General features: G+C 42.1%; 1 protein-coding gene across 1 annotated transcript in view; it reads left to right on the top strand.

The window, feature by feature from the left end:
• Positions 1–13,988, top strand: part of HYDIN (HYDIN axonemal central pair apparatus protein) — a 374,533-nt gene that overhangs the window by 79,743 nt on the left and 280,802 nt on the right. The window contains exon 9 of the mRNA XM_073880040.1: positions 10,052–10,251. Within this exon, the coding sequence (XP_073736141.1) occupies positions 10,052–10,251 (200 nt within the window). The remainder of the gene's footprint in view (positions 1–10,051; positions 10,252–13,988) is intronic.

Here is a 13,988-nt window from a genome sequence, read left to right as displayed (position 1 = left end):
GCTTTTGTAGGAAAGCAAAACTGGGTGCTTCCTTAGACTTAAGAAAGCATCTGTTTACTATAGAATTGTTATGGATGTGACTGTGGTGGTCTGAAGAGCAATTTTATTGCTCACATGTTTTAAGAAAATCTGTAACTTGTCAAAATAGTTTTCCTGGTTTGCTACTATGAAATTTAAAAATTGTGGTCCAAGAAGACTAGAAAAACGTTAACGTATTTTATGCTATCTAGGTGTATGGTGATAATGAATTATATTGCCAACATTTTTAATTGAAGTGTAGATGCCATAAAATTTTCCACAATCAACCATTTTTGTTGGCAAAAACTGTGATAGGGATTTTGTCTTCTTCCTGCCTGCAATTAGCCCTCCTTAAGTCTGTCTGGGTCACCCCTGTCACCCCAGTGCCTAGCATAGTGCCTGACAAATAAGAAGCATGCGGTAAATATTTGTTGAGTAATGTAAGTAAGTAAAAGTTAACCTCAAGAAAATCTAAGGAGGTTTCTTCAACTCGAGGATGGCCTACAGATGATAAAAGCAAAAGCATATAAAAAGGGCTCAAATATCTTTTTGTGCCATGAATGTATTAGATGTTCACTTTTTCTTGTTTCTCTCCATTTTATGTCACATCTTCAGTGAGTCTCTGTCACTACTCTTTAGCATTCCGGACTTGGTAAATATCATTTTATAATAAAGCTAACAAGGATGTTGGGATTTCTCTTTGCGAAGAACCCTTGATAGTTTAGTACCCAGATAAAGATATTAAAAATGAGTAATATTCTTTCATTCGCTCTGGGCCAGGACCAGTTCTATGAGCCAGGACCCACTGGAGAACAAAACAAGCTTTGGCCTTCATGGAGCTTATGTTCCTCAATGAATAACAAGCAAATATATAATTTAATGTCAGCTACTGACATGGTAGAGAATAGAGAGTGATGGGCTCCTGTTTCTTTTCAGTACGGAGATCGGGGAGACTTCTGTGATGACGTAACACTGAGTGGAGAACCAAATTAAGCTTGACAGCAGGCTCAGGGAAGTGCAGGGAAGCATGTGGTGGAAGTGGAGGTACCCACTGGAAAATGGTAGGAAAGGAGGTTGCAGAGGGCGAGCTCACAAAAGGTCTTAGAAGTCCTGCAAAGTAGGGTAGGAAGCCACTGGAAAGTATAAAAAAATTATTTGATTACGGAAGCTTGCACCCTAGGTAGAACCAGAGTGAACCGTCATCACCCAGATTTCCAAGTTATCAGCACATGACCAGTCTTGCTTCATCTATCTTGCTCCTGCTCAGAGGGTTTTGTACTAAGTCCCATACATCATATTATTTCGTCTGTAAATACTTTGTTATTTGTCCCTGTCAAGGACCTCTTAAAGTTAACATAACCACAATACTGTTATACCTAAAAAATTACAGTAACTCCCCAGTATCATCAAATGTCCAGTCAGTATTCACATCTTCCCAGTTGAGAGACATATATATAAAGATAAATATAAGTATTTTTCAGGGTCCAAACAAATGGGGATGCTGAGTGCTGAGTGCATCCCCATCAGGTTCTGTAGAATGGTCCTCTGTCCCCTCCGTTTCCTATAACTGGTAGTTTGATCTAGAGGCTTGATTAGATTCATATTTGATTTTGGGGGTGGCATGAATTCTTAGGTGTTGGTACTTCTACTGTATTACATCAAGAGGCACAAAAATGTCTGTCATTCTGTTTTGTTTTTGTAATGATCCAGTGAGGATCCTGAGGTGTAGCTCATACAGGAAAGATAGGATACATAATTACCATGGTGGGTTTTGATTAGGAATGACATCTCTGCCTTGCATTTTTTTCTTTTTTCTTTCTTTTTTTTTAGATTTTATTTATTCATTTGAGAGAGAGAGAGAGAGAGAGCGTAAGCAGAGGGAGAGGCAGAGGGAGAAAAAGAAGCAGACTCCCCGTTGAGCTGGGAGCCCAGACACGGGGAGATCCCAGGACCTGGAGATCATGACCCGAGCCTAAGCATTTGAGCCACCCAGGCACCCTTCTGCCTTGCATTTTGAAATCAGCCTAGTTGCTGCACAGCGGATAGACTGAAGGGAGCGTGAGGTGTAACAGCTAGCTGCCCACCCTTAACATCCATTTTCTCTTTCTTCATTCGTAAGAGCATCCCAAATTGGGATTGGATTCACTGCTGCCTGAAAGAAAAGATTGCACTTACCCAGCCTCCTTTGCAGCTATGTGTGTCTGTGTGTTGGCCAGAGATGTGAGCAGGACTTCTAAGTGTGTACTTGAGGAAAGCTGATTCAGCAGGCAGGTGCTTTGTTTTGCCCTTCTGCCTTTTCCTTTTGGCCTGCAGCCTGGCTGTGGGAAATAGCTGGCAACCCAAGAATTACTCTGCTGCGTGGGGTGTCACTGAGGATAGGTGCTGTGTGCTAGAATGGTGGAGCAAGAATTTAGGAATTTGGGTCTCTGGGAACACTGTGGAGCCTCCATACCAATCCGGCCTGCCTACTTCTGGACTGGTTTGTGGGAGAGAAATAAACGTCTGTCTGTCTAATTTAAGTTGGTTTGATTTTTTTTTTAAGACTTTTATTTATTTTTTTGACAGAGAGAGACACAGCGAGAGAGGGAACACAAGCAGGGGGAGTGGGAGAGGGAGAAGCAGGCTTCCCGCGGAGCAGGGAGCCCGACGTGGGGCCCATCCTCATGACCTGAGCCGAAGGCAGACGCTAAACAGTTGAGCCACCCAGGCGCCCCAGTTGCTCTGATTTTGTTCTGTTCCCTTTTATATGTAGCAGAACCGAACCCCGATTAATACAGAGGTGGAAGGCTATTATAATAGTTGGGGTAAAAGATGAGGATGATTTGGACTAGGAGAGTGACAGTGACGATGTGAGAAATGGGATGAAGGATACACATTTTTATGGTAGAGCTGTCAGGATTTGCTAATGGATTGGATAAAGGGTGTGAGAAAGGGGTCTAGTTTGACTCATAGTATTTTGGCCAGCAAATGACTGAATGGTGGCACCACTTACTGAGATAGGGAGAAGTGGAGAGAAAGCAGGTTTGTGAGGCTGGGTGGGAGTAAAGTAGGGCATCAGGAGGATTCAGGGAATCTGGTGTTTATACGTTAAGTTGGAACTTCCCTTTAGACATCCAAGTGAAAGTACCAAATAGGCAGCTGGACACAATTATCTGTGGCAAAGGGGAGATGTTGGCTAGAGACAAATATTTGAAAATCATGTAAAAGATGATCCTTTCCACCAAGGGGTTGATGAGCTGATGTTGAGAGTGAGTGTGTGTAGAGAAGAGGTTGGGAGAAGGAGGTGCCTGCAGAAGGTGATACTAGGAAGAAGGGGTGGCCATGGAGTAGGAGGAAAACCAGATTTATAGTGCTCTGGAATCCCAAATGGATACAGTATTTCAAAAGGAGGGAGAGATCAACTTTGGGTTATGTCCAAAGCTATGAAAAGTAGACTAAAATAAGGATGTGGAATTGGCCACTGGATTTGTCAAAGCCATTAGTGAGTGACCTTGGCAGGAGGAGTTTCTGTGGAATGTTGGGTACAGAAGCCTAATGGGATGGGTTGAGGAGAGAATGGACAGCAAGGAGGTGGTGATATTGAGTATAAGTAACACCTGTGGGCAGTTCTGCTGTCAAGGGTAATTGGAAAAATGGGGCAGCAGCTAGAGGTGGATGTTGGGCTCAGGGTAGATTATTTAATATTTAAGAGGAAACTATACTGATGTGTGAATATTCAGTAAAGAGGGAAAACTGATGCTTCAGGAAAATCCTGGAGTGAGCTGAAAGGATTGAGATCTGTACAAGGACAGGGGTTGAAGGCAGAGCAGGAATAGGAGTGAAGGCAGAGTAGGTGGGTAGAGGTATAGGTGGATTAGTAGATCCAGGGGTAACTTGGAAAACAAAAAGTTATAGAGGAAATTAATTACCTTACGTGTATAATTTCTACATGAATCATGAAGTAACCACATTATCACTGTACACTATGGATAAAAATGGTCAAAATACATTTGGAAGTCTCGGGTCTCTTTTCACGCTGAAGGTCAGAGGTCATTCTCTTTGAATAGACAGGGAAATGTAGCTGCCCCCAGGAAGCTGAGAACCCAGCTGAGTCATATGAAGAATCAGAGTGGTAGAGGGTAAGACCCACCATGCCTGACCAGTCTTGTTTTCAAGCTGATTAGGACTTCAGAACTGATTCTTCCTTTTCGAGGGATGAATTTCAGATTGAGACGATCATATTTAATAAATACTTCAAGTGGTTAGGGAATCTATAACATTTTCCAGGGACACCAAATATTAAATTCACTGAGTCCTAATGAAACCTAGTTCTAGTTGTACCCTGTGTTAGCCATTCTTCCATCAGGTTTAGGAGTGGAGGAAAGGCAGAAGGAGGATTGTGACGGTCTAACCACACTGGTCTGACCACGCTTGCCGTTGATGAATGCCTGGAGAGTCATTGGCTGCAGGAGAGAACGCCATCTTCCTTTGCCTGAGGCTGTGAAGGACAGAATTATCGCCATGATTGCTCTCTATCATGGAGCTAATATAAAATCAAGATTCATTCTTTTCACTTCTCAGAAAGTCAAATCTGCCATTTTCATATTCTGCTACTCTGTTTTTCCAAGTTTGGGCGCTAGGTGTGTTGGAAGGAAAGCTAACGGACAAAAAGTAGACTGGATGTTTTGTCTGGAGAGCATTATTATAAAGGATAACATTTTAGGATAGATAGTAATTCATGGCTAAGTCTCTCATAGTAGAGGGGAAAGAGCTTGGAGTAAATATTCTGTCTCTGAACGGTGACCTGATTGCTCTTAATCTAAATACAGTGGAAAGGGAGTATATAAACTAAAGTAATTGCTTAACTTGAAGGCTAACAGAGCCTCCCCAGGCATTACATCTGAATGAATTGTAAGCCAGTAGGGCAATATATAATTGTATATTACATAACCTAATATAGTCATATTAAATATAGAACTTCAGAGACTAGAATACATTTTTGTGGAGTTTATTTAAAGAATTTCTTCATATTCTTTTATGAGTATGTGAATTGATTATGAAAAAATATGCAATTCAGATCGAACTTTGAATCTTCCTCATATGGAAATTTGAAAAGGTTTGACAACATCTCAGAGTATTTCAGTTAGTCTCCTAAACTCTTTTAAGCTGTCTTCAATATCTGATAGAACAAAGCAGAGAGTATGTAAATATAGAATAAAATAAGACAAATTACTTTGGGATCACCTCTCATTCTGGATTCAGCAGCGTCTTTTGTTCTTTCTCTCAAAGCCTCTGTTAATATTAAGTTTCCATATGTGCCAGAAGCTTTCCAGTTCCTAATTCCCAACAAAACCTTTGCTTGCTGGGTTTGATCCACTAAGAAAAAATGAAAACAGTACTTATCTCTTTAGGATTCTGATGAATTCAGACTTGGTGAATTCTGTGGGATTTTCTAAGATCAAGTATACTTAATACAATTTGTACTCCCTTATATGTGATTAGCATAATTTTTGAGCCTGGCATTACCATCTAGAAACCAGAATCAGTTGAAGAGCTAAGAGTCCAACAACTCAATTTTAATAAATTTCATGAATACTGTTCATTAGTTTTTATTACTTATTCCTACCGTAAGACCTTTACATTTGCAATTCTCCTTGCCAGGAACACTCCAGATTCCTAGGTCTTGCCTGACTGGCTCCTTTTGCTGTTCAGCTTTCCATCCAAAGGTCACCTCCTCAGGAAGTCCTCCTTGGTTCTTTTAACCAAAAGCAGTCCCTTCCAACATTATCACTTTACCATGTTTTATTTTCTTCAAAGCCCTTGTTGCCTTCTGAAATTATCTTATTGTATTATTATCATCAGGATTCTCATTATTATTATCCTAACAATAAAAGTAAATACAAGTTGAGTTTTTCCCATATACCTTACACAAGTCATTGTACTTATTTTTTTCATTTTATTTTATTATGTTATGTTAATCACCATACATTACATCATTAGTTTTTGATGTAATGATCCATGATTCATTGTTTGCGTATAACACCCAGTGTTCCATTCAGTACGTGCCCTCCTTAATACCCACCACCAGGCCAACCCATCCCCCCACACCCCTCCCCTCTAGAACCCTCAGTTTGTTTCTCAGAGTCCATAGTCTCTCATGGTTCGTCTCCTGCTCCGATTCCCTCCCCTTTATTTTTCCCTTCCTACCATCTTTTTTTTTTTTAACATATAATATATTATTTGTTTCAGAGGTACAGGTCTGTGATTCATCAGTCTTACACAATTCACAGCACTCACCATAGCACATACCCTCCCCAATGTCTATCACCCAGCCCCCTCATCCCTCCCACCCCCCACCACTCCAGCAAGCCTCAGTTTCCTGAGATTAAGAATTCCTCATATCAGTGAGAGCATATGATACATGTCTTTCTCTGATTGACTTATTTCTCTTAGCATAATACCCTCTAGTTCCATCCACATTGTTGCAAATGGCAAGATTTCGGGTCTTTTTGATGGCTGCATAATATTCCATTGCATATATATACCACATCTTCTTTATCCATTTATCTGTTGATGGACATCTTGGCTTTTTCCACAGTTTGGCTATTGTGGACATTGCTGCTATAAACATCGGGGTGCACGTACCCCTTCAGATCCCTACTTTTGTATCTTTGGGGTAAATACCCAGTAGTGCAATTGCTGGGTCGTAGGGTAGCTCTATTTTCAACTTTTTGAGGAACCTCCATACTGTCTTCCAGAGTGGCTGCACCAGCTTGCATTCCCACCAACAGTGTAGGAGGGTTCCCCTTTCTCTGCATCTGTCGTTTCCTACAAGTCACTGTATTTAATACAACATCTTAATAATGACAGCTAGAGTTTATGGAGTACTCATGACTCACCGAATGCTAGATGAAGCATTTACCACAGTAGGCCAGGTCACTGGCCTCTCTGCGTGGACTGCTACAGGGGCTTTCTGACTTGCCTCACTTTTCCCATTTTTAGCTTCTTACAGTTTGTTGCCCCAGAGCAGCTAGTGATCTTCCTAAAATGTAAATCAGCTCCGTCATGATCAGCTTTGAGCATCAGCAGGCTTTGGGCCATCTTCAGGTCCTAACTGGCTTGCCAGGCCTGGTGGGATCTGGCCCCTATTACCTCCCTGCCGTGTCTCTAACCTCTTCTGACCTCTGACCACTGGCCTCAAATCACACTTAGCTCAGAATGCCGTCCAGCCACACACGGTTCAGGTCTCACTTTGTTCAGATCTCTGCCGAAATGTTACCGCTCACGGAGGCCTTTCCCGAGTGTGCCATGTAAACAAGCAAGCGATCACTCTCCATCCCCTTCTCATGCTTCATTTCTCACCGCTCACCACTGCCCAACATAGCATTACTCATTTTTCTGCCCTCAGCAAATCTTGTGAACGTTTACTATGGCCTGGGCTCTCTTCTAGGCACTGGATATGTGAAGTCAGTACAATGGGCAAAGTCCCTGTTGATGTTGGAGATACTAGGGGCAGGCATATAGTGGACTCAGTAAATAGGTAAAATACAGACTATGTTGGATGCTTCAGGGAAACTAAGGCAGGAGGAAAGGCTGGGGAGTGATGGGGGAGGGGTAAGTTTAAACCAGGGCTGTCAGGAGAGGCTTCAGTGAGCAGTGAGCTTCACCAAGACCTGAAGGAGGTGAGGGAGTGAGCTCTGTGAGTGACTAGAGGAAAGTGTGTTCTGCACAGAAACAACATTGTGTTTGAAGGCTCTGGAGGAGGAGCGGTTCTAGCCTGTTTGAGGAGCAGCAGGGATACCTGCAGTGGAGTGGAGTGAGCAGTGGGGAGAGGAGCTGTGGCCAGAGAGGTGACAGGGGCACCAGGCTATAGCATTCACAGGCCCTCCAGGTCTCAGCCTGGGAGACTGAACAGAGGAGCAGCCTAAGCTGACTTATATTTTAACTGGCCCCCTCGAGCCCTTGTGTGGAACATAGACTTTAAGGGAGCAGGGGTGGAAATAGAGTTGACTTAGCCCAGGAAAGACTGGAGTGGCTCAGGTCAGGGTAGCAGGGCAGAGATGGGGAGAAGTGATCGTGCTCTGAATACATTTTGGAGGTCAGTCCTACAGGAATATCCTAAGAAATTGAGAAATAGAGTGATCAAGAATGCCTCATTCCAGGGTTTTAAATCCAGGCCACTGGAACAGTGGTGATGCTGGTACCAAGATGGGGAGGCAGTGGGGGAACAGTGGAGGGTGGAGGGAAGGCCATGAGCAGGACCCCAGATTGCATGGTGGAGCCTTTGTGGGCATGAGAAAATGTCTCCCCCTCTGGACTGATGCAGCTGGAGCCAGCAGAGTGGGCTGGATTTCGGCCCCTATTCCTTCTCCATCCCTGCACAACTGTAGGCAGTGGCATCGATCAGCTTGCCTCCAGTGAGGTGCTGACTGGGCAGCTGGTATGAGTCTGGAGTTCAGGGAAACAGAGAGACTCCAGGTGTACAGGGCGCTGTCATGTGAGCAGTCCTGTCAAGTTTATCTTTATATATGTGTTACCATGTATATTAGATGTGTTTTATTTACTTTTTCATTATCTGCATCATTATGTGAGCTTGAAGTGATCCATGTCTCGTTTTCTGCTTCAGTGTATTTGCACACCTAGCTCAGCACCTGGTACCTGCACACTTAATAAATGTGATTGAATAAATAAACTAATCGGGGAGAACATTGCTTTATCCTGGGCCTGTGGGTTGCATGAGATTGAGTGATTAGCCAGGTTTATATGTCCGTCTATATGTCAGACATTCTCATGCCCACTCTACACCTAAAGCCCAAAGAGTTTTTCTAAAACCTCCACCTCTTAATACCATTTACTACATGATTGCTGAAAGGAAATTTAAGTTCCGAGAGGACTTTACTTTTACCAGTGTTGCCTTGCAGCTGAATGATGGGAAAATTTAAAACAAAACAAAATTTCATAGCAACTTCTGAGCTTCTGGTCTATTCTTGAGGGGACTATTAATACTTTCTTTTTATATCTAGTTTTGTTTGTTGGTAAGAATTCCATTTTTACTTTTTCTTTGGTATATCGAGGGTGAGAGTTCTACTTTTCTATCTTATGAAGTGATACAAAGGGTAACTTAATTCAGCATTTCGTTGCATTTAAACCTAAGACTGGAGAAGATACATGTCTTGGACCTCAGCATTTTTTATGTAGAATGGTCAGGGGTGGCTTTGCACAAGAGATGAGGTTTAAACTGGGCTATGTATCAGTTTGTTATTGTATATAGTAACAGACTACCCCCAAACCCATTGACTTCAAATAATTAACATTATTGCTCACAAGACTCTGGTTCAGCTGGTCTTGACTGGGCCCACTCATGTGTAGGGTCAGCAATTCTGCTCATCTTGTTTGGGTTCTCTCACATATCTGGGAATGTAGGCTGGCCTGGCATAGTCCTGGCTGGGACATTTGGACTCTCATCTGCAGTGCGCTGGACAACGTTTACTCATATGGCGGTGGCAGGGCTCCCAGAGCAAGACTGAAAATGCCCAAGGCTTCCTGAGGCCTCAGCTTGAAACTGGCATAGCATAATTTCTACCACATTCCATTGGTCAAAGCATGAGATGGAGAAATAGACTACTCATAATGGAGAAGCTGCAAAGTCATAATGCTAAGAGAATGGGCTTAGAGAGATCATGAATTGGAGCCATTAATCTCATGGCTTGAAGGATAAATAGGGTTTAGAAGGAGGATGTGAAGGAACTAGTGTGAACGTTGTCTGATCTAAAGAAAAATGTGCCTTGACTGGCCCCCATCCCACCTCCCTAATATCTGGAGAACACACAAAGCATAAGCTTCTTCACTGACTTGTGGGTTTAACACTTGAACTGTTCTCTTTCTCTCAGAAAAGAGTATCTCATTGAAAGCACATCTATAATGGTCTTGAGGAGCTTTCACAGAATACATTAAGTCGTTTTGCAAGACACTTGGCCAATGGCCATTTTTCTTGCACAGTTACCTTGATCATGTTGGCATCTCCACAAATAATGATTGTACCCTTCTCTTGTAGGATTATGCCCATATGTTGACCTGTATAACTGAAAGAGAAAAGTTCATTGTACCCATCAAAGCTAGAGGTGCACGAGCCATCCTAGATTTTCCTGACAAGCTGGATTTTTCCACTTGCCCTGTCAAATACAGCACTCAGAAGATTCTGCTGGTACGAAACATTGGCAACAAAGATGCTGTGTTTCACATGAAAACTCATAGGTATGCATTCCTTCAGTTCTTGTTTTTGATTGATTATAGCTAAATCTAGTCAGCACAAGCAATTTGCTAGAATAGCAGGCAGGGTAGAATTCCTTGTTACAGTCTTAAGCCGCAAGGCTGAGAGACCTCACTGATGTGAGGGCCGACTTCCTCTTCAGTCCAAGAGGAAACTAAAATTCAAGATGACCTTAGAGTCACCTTGGGTTTGGGTGTGGGTGGTTTTCTGAAACGTTGATACAAATCTTTTTATTTAGCATTGAGAATTGCCCATGGAAATCTATTAATAAATAATATGTTTTGACTGAGAATTTTATAACTGGCTCTATCAGTTTTCTATTGCTAATGTAACAAATTCTCATAAACTTACTGGATTAGAGCAACAGAATTTCTTATCTGATATTTCAGTAGACCAGAAACCTCACTGGGCCAAAATTAAAGTGTTGGTGGGGCTGTGTTCTTTTCTGGAGGCGTCAGGGACAATCCATTTCTTTGCCCTTTCCAGCTTCCAGGGGCCATCCACATTCTTTGGCTCATGTGTCACATTCCTTGGCTGAAAAAATGGGGAAAAGTGGAGTAATCACTTCATAGGGTTGTTGTAAGGAATAAATGAATGAATAATTGTAAAATGCTGACACATAGGGGGCACCTGGCTGGCTCAGTCAGTAGAGCATGTAACTCTTGATCTCAGGGTCCTGAGTGCAAGCCCCACATTGGGTGTAGATTTACTTTATTTTTATTTTTATTTTTATTTTTTATTTTATTTTATTTTTATTTATTTATTTGAGAGAGACAGAGAGAGGGAGAGCAGAGGGAGAGTGAGAAAGGGAGAAGCAGGCTCCCTGCTGAGCAGGGAGCCCGATGAATGACTCGGTCCCAGGACCCCGAGATCATGACCCAAGCCAAAGGCAGACACTTAACCGACTGAGCCACCCAGGCACCCCAGATTTTGCTTTAAAAATAAGTAAATAAATAAATTGCTGGTACTATATAAAGTGCTATATGACAAGTGGGGTTTTTTGTTGTTGTTTGTTTCTTCACATGAATTGCCAGTGTGGTAGGCAGAATGATGGCTCCCTAAGTATGTCTGTGTCCTAATTCCCAGAACCTGTGGATATGTAAAATTACGTGGCAAAGGGGTATTCGGGCTGTAGATGTAATTAAGGTTGCTAATCAGCTGACCTTAAAATGGGGAGATTATCCTGGATTATCTGGGTGGGCCCAGTGTAATCACAAGGGTCCTTTAAAATAGAAGAGGGAGTTGGGGCGCCTGGGTGACTCAGTCAATTAAGCATCTGCCTTCAGCTCAGGTCATGATCTCAGGGTCCTTGGAGCGAGTCCCGCATCAGGCTCCTGCTCAGTGGGGAGCCTGCTTCTCCCTCTGCCTGCTGCGCCCCCTGCTTGTGCTCCCTCTCTCTCTCTGTCAAGTTAATAAATAAAATCTTTGAAAAGAAATAGAAGAGGGAGGCAGAAGAGTTCAGAGTGTTGAGATGCAAGTAGAACTCAACCTGCATTGGCTGTGAAGATGAGAAGACTGAGTCATAGAGAGTTTGTATAAGTTTCTAAAGAGCACAGAGAAGTAAGTGAAGGAGAAGGAATTTATTCTGATTATTTATGGAGTAGCTACAGCGTGGCAGACACCAAAGATGGTGAGACAGTCCTTGCTCTCAAGGAACTCCCTTACTAGACAGGCAAGAACGATTGTCACAGGGCATGTGAATGGCGGTTGATCAGTGGCGCCATAACAAGAATGACCAGCTTGGGAAGACAGGAAGCAAGGTCAAGTTCTTTTCTATGACTTTTTAAGAAGTAGTGTGTGTATTGGTCTGGATTGTGAACTCATTTTGAAAAGGGCATTATCTGTGGAATTCTTTGGAGGTTTAAGGGCACATCTCTCCAGAAAGGATTAGCATTTGCTTCTGCTTGGTTTCTAAAAGTTAGACTCTGTAGACTTCTCTTCTGGTAATTTCTTGGCTTAGAGGTTCCTGGACTGATAATGTATATTCAGACGAACCTACAGGAGACACATGTCCAAAGTTATGAATTCTCTAGAGAAACTTTGTTTGCCTCACTTAAAACCAAGACAGACATTTTCCCTTGTGCTAATGGGAGAATGTTTCTGTAGTCCTTTAAGTTTCCTGGGTGTATGTGGGGATTTGCTTACCAGTCCCCTGACGTGACAATCCCAAGGTGTTTTCTCCTGCTCCAGCAGGGTTATGAAAACCCAGGCTTCAGGGTTATTGAGAATCCAGGACAGGCCTAGCATTAGCTCAGTGGCTCACTGCTCTGGTTCTTAGCTTTGTCTTTGCTTTTAAATCCTGTAGATTTGCCTTTTTTTTAAATGCATGCTCAGCTGCACATTTATGTAAGTTATATTTTATCCAGTCTTTCTAGGTATTTTCAGGTTACCTGTTCTGCCATATTGTAGGTGGTAGGGCTGCCAGTGATGTGAGTGGAGGGCACATCCCTTAGGGGGGAATTTGTGTTTAGTCTTTACAGGAATGTCCCAGGAGTATCATTCTCTCTGAACAGTTTCATGGAGATCTAAGTTTATGTCTGGATTCCTATTTCTCCTGGCTGAAAAACTGCTTTTAATATTTCTTGTAGCACAGGTCTATTGGAAATTCTTTCCATTTTGTCCATTTGAAACAAAGCATGTTGCCTCCATTTTTGAAAAATATATTCTCTACAGCTTAGAATTCTGGGTTGACGGTTCTGTGTACACGTAATTTTTTTTCAGGAGAATAAAGATGGCATTTCATTGTCTTTCGGCTTACATTTTTCTTGTGAGATCTCTGCCAAAACTCTTTGTTCCTCTAGATGTAATTATGTCTTTTTCTTGGGCTGCCTTTAAGATTTGTCTTTATATTTGGTTTTTAGTAATTCGAATAAGCTATGTCTAGGCATGGGTTTTGTTTTTGTCTTTTTTGTTTTAAGGATTTTGTTTTGCTTTTGTTTAGTTTTGGTTTTCATCCTGCACAAGGTTCCATGCTTCCTAGATCTTTCGTTATTTTTGGAAAATCTTAGCCATTATCTCTTCAAACACTTCTGTTCCATTCTCTCTCACTGTTTCTTCTTCCTGTAGGGAAGTTCTGTCTGCCACAAGTGAAGCAGTCTGCACCTTTCCCTCTCTCCTAGGGGCAGGGGGATTGTCCATCTTTAGATTTCAGGCTACTTGTTTGCTCTGCAATATTTGCTTTCTAATTGGTTCAAGAAAAGTTGTGATTTTATGTTTACCTGGCTTTTTTTTTTTCATTGTTAGGGTGGGCAACCTCTTTCTAGCTTTCTGCATCCCAGGCAGAAGCAAGACCCCTTGAACTCATTTAGCTAAATCAACCAGCAAAGTCAAAGTTCTTTTGAAGATCAGTGTCTTTTGACCTCGTCCATAAATGCCTATACAGCCTTTGCCATCTCCTGGTGAGATTCACATAGTTTGATTGAAGGAGAAGGAAGCACGTTAAGTGGCTCACTGTGACGTAAGAAAGAACAAATCCTTTTTGATTCAAAAAAGGCCTCCCACAACCACTTTCCATAATACACATTAAAAACTTCCTGTTATACTTGTATTTTTCCTACGAAAAAGAAAATCCACCTAAGATAGAAAAACAAGGGCAGGCAGCATATCTTCCTGGACTGTGGCTGAATCTTAAAAGCTACATAGAAATGGCAATTTATTATATACTACATTCATACAAAAGTGAAGTAAAATCACTCCATAGATTTCATAGTGTGAAGTTGCA

This window comes from Callorhinus ursinus, unplaced genomic scaffold (genome assembly GCF_003265705.2).
Source record: "Callorhinus ursinus isolate GAN/ISIS: 27379988/994484 unplaced genomic scaffold, GSC_fseal_2.0 scaffold37, whole genome shotgun sequence".
Lineage (NCBI taxonomy): Eukaryota > Metazoa > Chordata > Mammalia > Carnivora > Otariidae > Callorhinus > Callorhinus ursinus.
This window is presented reverse-complemented; position numbering and strand designations above follow the sequence as displayed.